Here is an 8,887-nt window from a genome sequence, read left to right on the forward strand (position 1 = left end):
CTCCAACCTCTTCCAGTGTGTCAGAAATGTGACCCTTCACCTTAAAAGGTGAGCAAACAGGGCTGGTGGTGGGACAAATTGGATGGAGTCGTAATCACCAGTGATCGACATGAAGGTTTGTGGTCCATGATGAAATCATAGATGGACGCATGCAATTGGCCAGAATGGTGCTCCTACAAAGTAAACTAAACTTAGTAGGGATGCTGGAAGGGGGCCTGAGGTACACGAAGAGATCATCTTGAAGGCGATAGATGCAAAATTTAAATTGTAAATTTTTTTTTTCTTTCAAAATGAGCCGTCCCTGAACTTCATGATCTCACCATATGAGTTCTTGTTAACCTGCCTAAACTCTTTTAGATATAGTTTACCTCCCTTTAGTATGTGTGTGTCATTTTAAAATCAAGTGTCTTTAATTGATACTAGTTATCACAATGAACCAAAATTCAATTTATAAACTTTCAGCAAATACTTGGGATGTATGTATTCTATACTTCTTGTAGTCATCTTGTAAATGCATAATTCTGAACTAAAGGCCTGTAAAGGCCTTTCCATGTTGGCTTGTAGAGGGACACCTTCAGCTTAACTGACAGGCATTGAGAGAAGCAGGAGGTGGAGTTGTGTAACCTTGTGTTTCACAAGCATTCAGTCTCATGAATTTGATTCATGCATGCCCGTTCCAACACTCTTCCAGCTGCAGGAACATTTCCATTGTCAGGCGTTAATCTGTAGTGACTTTCAGCCCATGTGCTCTTGTCCTCTTGTCCATGGGGAATCTATGTGAAGAACAAGGCTGAAATGTCTGGGGCCTCAGCAGAGGACCTTGACTGTGACCTCTTCTTGTTGTCATCTGTGTGTACAGAGTGGTAGCTCTGGAGATACTGCCTTGTCTGAAAGTTGAAGATGGGGAATATCGAATTAAAATAATGGGACAAAATTGGGATTAAACATAGATGTCAGTAGGAGTCCCGGCGTTTAGTTTCTGGAACACATTTTTTGTTTTTCAAGTGCAGACATGTAGAAACCCAAACTGAATGCACACACCCATCTTTTTTCCTCGTGTTTGTGTGGAAAGAGAATTTTAAAATTGCATGCACAGACGGCAGAATGGAAGGAAAGCAAGTAAATACAAGATTGTTTTTGTTATCTGGGCCACGTTTGGCTCAGGAGGATTTGGTTTTTGTCTTTGGGCAGACATGCTGGGAATCTGCAGCACAGGAGAGAGGATGAACGAAGCAAAGAGAAGGAGCGTAGCTTCATCTTGTGTACAATCACAGCTCTGCTGTATCACTGAAGGTGCTGATCAAGCATCAGTCTTGGCTAAATGTTGTGCCTATTGTTGCCAAGTGAAATTTTTACAAGTCAAGTCCTGCGTTTTTATTGGCTGCTGCCAAAAAGGTGGATGAGACTGGGTGCGCTACCACTGCCACCCTCCCTCAATGACTGGTTGGTGTGGGGTGGGAATGGAGGGTGACACCCACCAGAGACAGGTAGCTGTCATCTAGTCAGAGGCGTGTGATTTATCAATGCTTAGTTGGCATGGTTGCACAAAAATGTTGGCAGTGTGCTGGTGAGCTTTTAGCCCACACAGCGCCACACAGAGGCCTCGCCTCTGTCAGTGTGCCCCAGGGCAGCTGTGGCTACAATGTAGCTTGCCATCGCCAGTGTGTGAATGTGTGTGTGAATGTGTGTGTGAATGGGTGAATGACTGAATGTAGTGTAAAGCGCTTTGGGGTCCTTAAGGACTAGAAAAGCGCTATACAAATGCAGGCCATTTACATCAACACAGTGCTTTGATCAGATGGACTCATGGCACAACCTCCCTCACTGAGTCACAAACACAGCATATTTGCGGCCATGTGAGTTCTCAGGTTGCATTCAGTTATAGTCGTCTATTGTCTACAGGAAAAAAGGGCAAAGTCCAACAGAGTCAGTGTTAGTTACAACACAGGTGTCAAATAAAACTAAAAACTGCCATAAAACCCAGTTATGTGATTTATTGCATGTGGAATACGCATAATGTCAGATGGTTAAAGATAAGCTTTAGCATTTAATTTTATTTTTTTTTATAGCTTTAGACCAAACTTGTTTGCTGGGATTGAAGGTTGCAGCTCACTTTGTCATTACTGAAATCATACCATTCACTTCAATATACCAGCAGTCTTGTACATTTAATATATGTGAGTCTTTTCAGCCTCCAAGGTCCTGGCGTAATGTAATTTCTCATTCACTTGCTCACTTCAAGTGCGTCGCCTGCTTTAGTTTTGTTCTGCATCATCATGACTAAAATTATACATTTGTTAGTTGCAGCCCAACGTTTTTGTCTTCACCTTGAAGCAAACCCAGGCAAACAATGGTCAACCTTGGATGATCTGATATCGTCGTGTTGGTGTTGTTCCCAGATCATCATGAAAATGTTGTTCCAGGTTTAACATTGCAAGTAACCAATCACATTGTTGTGACGTTATTCTTTTGCGCGCCAAGCGATTCCTCCATTTATGAAATTCCAATATTGCAAGGACAATATTAATTCTGCTTACCATTTATTAAAGGGTTAGGGTCAGGGTCCGTTGATCGGCGGACAGAGGTGGTTTCTCGCAGCTTAAGTACAGTTTTTTGTTTTACGGCGTTTTTTCCCGAAGTCGCAAAAGTATGACGTCACAACATTCTGATTGGTCACTTGCAATGTTGATCCTGGAACAACATTTAGTATGATGATCTGGGAACAACACCAACACGACGATATCAGATTGTGCGGTCAACCATAGTGATTGTTGAGTCCGTTTTCACAGGCCCCGCTAGTTTAGAGACTTATTCCTCATGAAGAACACAAGACAAAACAGAACATCTTCAACTGGTCTTTAACTTGCTAATGAGGAAAGCCTTGGTCAGAACCAGGCAGTGGAGCTTGATGCTCATCACCTGTCTCTAGCCCAAATCCTTCAAAGAGCAGGTCTCCTGGCAGCTATTTATTGACATGACAGTTACAATACACATCACAGCACAAGCACCTCCCACCGTAAACCCCCCCCCAGTGGTTCTAAGACAAGGCGGTGTGTGTGTGTGTGTGTGTGTGTGTGTGTGTGTGTGTTGTGAGTGTGTGAGAATGTTTGTGTGAGAATGTGTGCGTGACTTCCTGATCACAACATCCTTGGTCATAAGAGGGTAATCTCCCCCACACCCAATATGTGGTTCAATTCCTGTATTGGTTCACCATACACAACAGAGGTGAAGCCATAAAAGGGCAGGAAGTTTACCAAACAACAAACAGAATCTTCACAAGGGATGTGTCTGTGATTAAAAACACTACAGCCTCCCCCACAACCTCGAGAGGCTGGGGAGGGGGACAAAGGAATGCCTTTGATCCTATGGTTTTAACCAAGACTTTACAAATTAAAAAAAACACAATGACAACATTCAACATTTTGACTTAACAGTGATGTATGTGGAAGCCTGTGTTTATATTCAGACACTGATTGTCACTAATGCCTTCCCTGTTTTAGGTTTGGTTTTCCGAGATCAAAGTGGTGACATATAAATAACTGCAGCTGGGAATAATAGTCTAATTTTGATTCTAGCAATCCTCCCTGTAATTGGTTTACAATCATAAAAAGCTATTTATATGCAATATATTTGCATGTCCTCAGTTATGTATTATATATCCAAATCTGAACACAGTAGAGCAGACGTTCCCAAAGTGTGGGGCCCGCCCCCTAGGGGGGGCGCAGAGCCATTGCAGGGGGGGCGCGGCATGAAAAGGGAAAAAAAACCAAAACAACAACGCTTGGACACTGCTAGCACGGGCGCCCACGCAAACGCAAAGCAGGAAATGAAGCATAGCTGAATATGTTTCCAAACCAACTTCATTCTAAGCCAAAGACTAGAAAATATGGTGAAGCATATCTTCCCTTTGGTTTCACCTGCACAAGTGCCGAGGTAGGTCTCCCTGCAGAATTGGTTTTCCCTTCGTTGGGAGCAGCGCTGGGCTGTTTAAATCACGGACAAACAGTATCCCACATTCTTGATTTGTATTTCACAAACACTTGTTGTAATGACTAACTACTCCTGACATTTTGGAAATGTTAGCTCTTTATACAGTAAAGTTACAGCGGGATACAAATAACATCAGGTCGTTCCTGCCACAATTTGTTCTCTTGGTTCAAATCACAGACAAACAGCATCCAACAGTTGTTTATGTTTTTGAACCCATTTTGCAGAGGGATTTTTTGAAAAATGTATTGATAGCAATGTTGAATATTATTATATAGAAAAAAAAGCAACTACATGTAAAATAATTACACCGTGACGCCTCTGCCTTTCTAAATGGAGGGACAGTAACTGTGTGTATATGTAAGCGTGTAAAACCTGCAGATAGTCAGATTAACAGTATTTCGTCTCTATCTGCCATTCTGCAATTCATCTCATGTAAACAATAAGGCACATACCTTTGACGTTGCATGACGAACTCTGTATTCCTCGTCCACACGTAACCACAAAAAAGGAGTTTTAAAAAATCTCCGTTCTCGGTGATTCGAAACGCCGTTTACGTGGACGAAACAGCTGCGTGTTCAAAAATACCCGTGTAGGTGTGGACGTAGCGTAAAAGAGTTAGTAGTTTATTTTCTTACTACCTGTAATTTATTGCAGATTACTTGTATTTGCTTAATTGTTTACTAAATGTTTGAGGTGTAAAATAAACGCAATGGAGCAAAATATGGGTCTGTGTGGTTGGAGGATGTGTTCGTGCGTGCGAGGGGGGGCGCGAACATTTTTCTTGTAAAACAAGGGGGGCCCAGCAAAAAAAAGTTTGGGAACCACTGCAGTAGAGTAACATGAAAGCATTCTTCTCTACTTTGTTTCTAAACTAAGTTTGGTTTTAATTTGGATGCATGGATAAAAGGAGTTTTGGGAGTGTTTAGCAGACAGTTTGAATGTTTAGTCTGAAGTGCTTGAGCAGAAGGCAGCTGGAATTTCTTTTAGGTTCTTGAAGATGCTTTTCCTGTCATCCAAAAGGCTGCTTAAGTTCCAACTGTTGTAGGAGACTCAGATATTTAACCTATAATAGGGTTGTCACCTTGTAGATGGTCCTGAGAGTCACTGACCAACTCTCCCGTGTCATGGGAGTCATTAAGCACATGAGTCAAGGTATAAGTGGAGGTTGAATCACCTGGGAATAGATCTCTAGACTGCATCATAGGTGGCTGTTCATAGCCTCTGTTCACTGATAGTCCCTTCAAGACAGATACAGAGTCCAAACTGATATTTTCTCTTTTTTTTCCTCTATCAAACTTAATTTGAGTGAGTTGAACCTTAGTAGAATAATTTAAACTTTGATGTTTGTTTGTTTTAAACTAGTTTGCTTGTAAAATGGCTCATCTGTTAATCAATATTAAGCTACTTTTTCATGTCAGTGGTATTCAAAGAGTCCATCTATGACCAAATTATATTGTTTACTATATTTTGTACAGGTAAAAATAATTTCTGATTTGTTGCTTTTTGCATTTATGAATAAATTATAAAGGTTATTGTGGTTAGCGGTGATCAGTTGCTGCTTAAAATCTTGCTGAACCCTTGCTGGTGGACCTGACACACTCGTACCCACGCGCACACATGCAGCTGATGTCACACTGCCCCGAGCATCACCCTTCCTCCCCCTCATGGTATAAATATTCATAAAGTTTGCAGACTAGTTACATGCTTCTTCTCTGAAGGTCAAAACAGAGACGTGCAACCACTGATGCATATATTTCAATAAATTGAAAAATATGCATCGCTTGTTTTCATTTCCAGATACATGAGACTAAATCTGTCAAAGCCTGGACATTTATGCGTAACTGTGCACTTGTTGCATTAGTGCGATTCACAGTTCATATTTAGCTTCTTGCTGCATGCTTCATTGCTTAAACTGACACCAGCTTTAGAGACATTGATACAGTATTTAAAGTTTGAGGTTGCCTATCCTCATTCTTATCTTCCCGCTCGCTCTGCAGGACTTGTGTGAAGGCCGGGACCTCAACGGGTTAGGAGAGCAAGCAACAGACGCACAAACCAGACTGATAGACATCTGCGGTGGCGCAACGGGTAGCAGCATGGCGTCCGTAGTGGAATACTACGCTGGCAAGAATGTGCTGATCACGGGAGCCACGGGCTTCATGGGAAAAGTGCTGGTGGAGAAGCTGCTGAGGTCCTGCCCTGAGGTCAAAGCCCTTTACATCCTGGTCAGACCCAAAGCAGGGCAGTCCATGCAGCAGAGGGTCAGCGACATGATGAAGTGCAAGGTACGAGCTACAAGTGCATAATGTTCTGACCGAATGGGCACATATGATCTGATCTTTTACCACACATAGTATAGTAGAACTTTGGAAAGCTTTGCCACGGTTCACTGTATGTATGTATGACAAGTTCAGTAAATAACATGCTTAAAAGGTGTAGGATGAGAACTAAACAAAAGGCTAAATAAATATTATTTATGTATTTATTTTAAAGTACGAATGAAAATACATGCGCACACTGGTTTTTGTTTTGTTTTTTTTTTTGGTGGAGATATTTGGCAACTGTTGCTCTTGGAGAACCCGGCACATTTCTTCTGTGGATTTATTCTCTCTTAATGTCGTCTGTCTCTTCATATCATCTCAAATTGAATCCATGATGTAGAGATTAGGGCCCTATTGGCGGCCAAACCATCTGTTGTGGGACTTCTTGTTCTTCCTGTGACTAAAGATAGAAAAAACCCATTAAATTCAAATGTTTTTATTAAGCACCAATTTTAAGCCGTAGTTGTCTCCGGGCAGTTTAAGGTAAAGATTATAGAGAAAAACCTTATGATCCACTGATCTGTCATGAGCAGAAACACCTTGTATTGCTGATATTTCAATACACTGGACATATTTTTTTTGAACCCATGCATTTCTTTGAAGGCTTTAAAAGCTTTAAAATGAATGAAATTGATGAGGAAAGGCAGCAGTCACTTTTTAAAAGTTTGTCTGTGAAGCCATTAATTAAACCATGTGGCATTTAGTGTATATACACATTTGACACCACTTATTCATATTGCCAGCTGTAAGCATGTTTGCAGAGCGATAGAAATTTGCCTTTGAATAATAACACCAGCTTGTGTTGCCATGGCAAAATAAGATTAACGACATGAGAAATCCAGACCCTGGTCTCCAGGGTCGAGTAGTTCATCTGTGAGCTTCAGAAGAGGCACCGAGAGAATATATGGGGTCCGATCAAAAATACCAAAACGCTAATGAAATGGGCATTATTTAATTGAAAATACAGACGGCTTAAAGGGGAAACAAGAGAATAGTTAATCTATGAGAGGATCTGGATCTAGAGTTTGGTATTACTGAGATAGGTCTTGTTTATCCTCTGGTTTAAAAAAACATTTTTATTCTTATGATCATGCTCTCTTCCAGGATAACAAGGATGGGATGCTATTTGGTATAGTGTAATTTCTCTCCGGTGTGGTGTGGTGACTCCCAAAAAGATATTGTCTTGCTCTAAAGCAGACGTTCCCAAAGTGTGGGGCCCGCCCCCTAGGGGGGGGCGCAGAGCAGGGGGGGCGCGGCATGAAAAGGGAAAAAAAAACCAAAACAACAACGCTTGGACACTGCTAGCACGGGCGCCCACGCAAACGCAAAGCAGGAGATGAAGCATAGCTGAATATGTTTCCAAACCAACTTCATTCTAAGCCAAAGACTAGAAAATATGGTGAAGCATATCTTCCCTTTGGTTTCACCTGCACAAGTGCCAAGGTAGGTCTCCCTGCAGAATTGGTTTTCCCTTCGTTGGGAGCAGCGCTGGGCTGTTTAAATCACGGACAAGCAGTATCCCACATTCTTGATTTGTATTTCACAAACACTTGTTGTAATGACTAACTACTCCTGACATTTTGGAAATGTTAGCTCTTTATACAGTAAAGTTACAGCGGGATACAAATAACATCAGGTCGTTCCTGCCACAATTTGTTCTCTCGGTTCAAATCACGGACAAACAGCATCCAACAGTTGTTTATGTTTTTGAACCCATTTTGAAGAGGGATTTTTTGAAAAATGTATTGATAGCAATGTTGAATATTATTACACAGGAAAAAAAACAACTACATGTAAAATAATTACACCGTGACGCCTCTGCCTTTCTAAATGGAGGGACAGTAACTGTGTGTATATGTAAGCGTGTAAAACCTGCAGATAGTCAGATTAACAGTATTTCGTCTCTATCTGCCATTCTGCAATTCATCTCATGTAAACAATAACGTGCACACAGCGTGACGTGAAAAAAGGCACATACCTTTGACGTTGCATGATGAACTCAAAGGAGTTTTAAAAAATCTCCGTTCTCGGTGATTCGAAACGCCGTTTACGTGGACAAAACAGCTGCGTGTTCAAAAATACCCATGTAGGTGTGGACGTAGCGTAAAAGAGTTAGTAGTTTATTTTCTTACTACCTGTAATTTATTGCAGATTACTTGTATTTGCTTAATTGTTTACTAAATGTTTGAGGTGTAAAATAAACGCAATGGAGCAAAATATGGGTCTGTGTGGTTGGAGGATGTGTTCGTGCGTGCGTGCGAGGGGGGGCGCGAACATTTTTCTTGTAAAACAAGGGGGGCCCAGCAAAAAAAGTTTGGGAACCACTGCTCTAAAGGAACAGCACATGAGTTGTTTACTCAAATATGAAATGCATTTTCTTTATTAAACAGCCAGAAATATAAGAAAAAAGGTCAAACAAACTATACGACCATGCCAAATGTCTTTCGTGCATTTTCCAAAAAATACCAACTGGCGTGGAAGCCCTGTAAGACGTGATTGGTTACAGGAGTGGCTAATGCCAGATTGGATTCTGTCCATTATCACTGACAGAAAAAGGGTGGGGGGGGTCCACTTCA

At 41.4% G+C, this 8,887-nt stretch overlaps 1 protein-coding gene across 4 annotated transcripts in view; it reads left to right on the forward strand.

The window, feature by feature from the left end:
* Positions 1–8,887, forward strand: part of LOC146499420 (fatty acyl-CoA reductase 1) — a 59,017-nt gene that overhangs the window by 16,967 nt on the left and 33,163 nt on the right. For all 4 annotated transcript variants that reach the window (XR_014870282.1, XM_085138381.1, XM_085138382.1 and 1 more), the window contains one exon: positions 5,988–6,275. Coding sequence is in view for 3 of the 4 variants with exons in the window: in XM_085138381.1 (XP_084994507.1) it covers positions 5,988–6,275 (288 nt within the window). In the remaining variant the exon portion in view is untranslated. The remainder of the gene's footprint in view (positions 1–5,987; positions 6,276–8,887) is intronic.

This window comes from Neolamprologus multifasciatus, chromosome 17 (genome assembly GCF_963576455.1).
Source record: "Neolamprologus multifasciatus chromosome 17, fNeoMul1.2, whole genome shotgun sequence".
NCBI classification, from domain to species: domain Eukaryota; kingdom Metazoa; phylum Chordata; class Actinopteri; order Cichliformes; family Cichlidae; genus Neolamprologus; species Neolamprologus multifasciatus.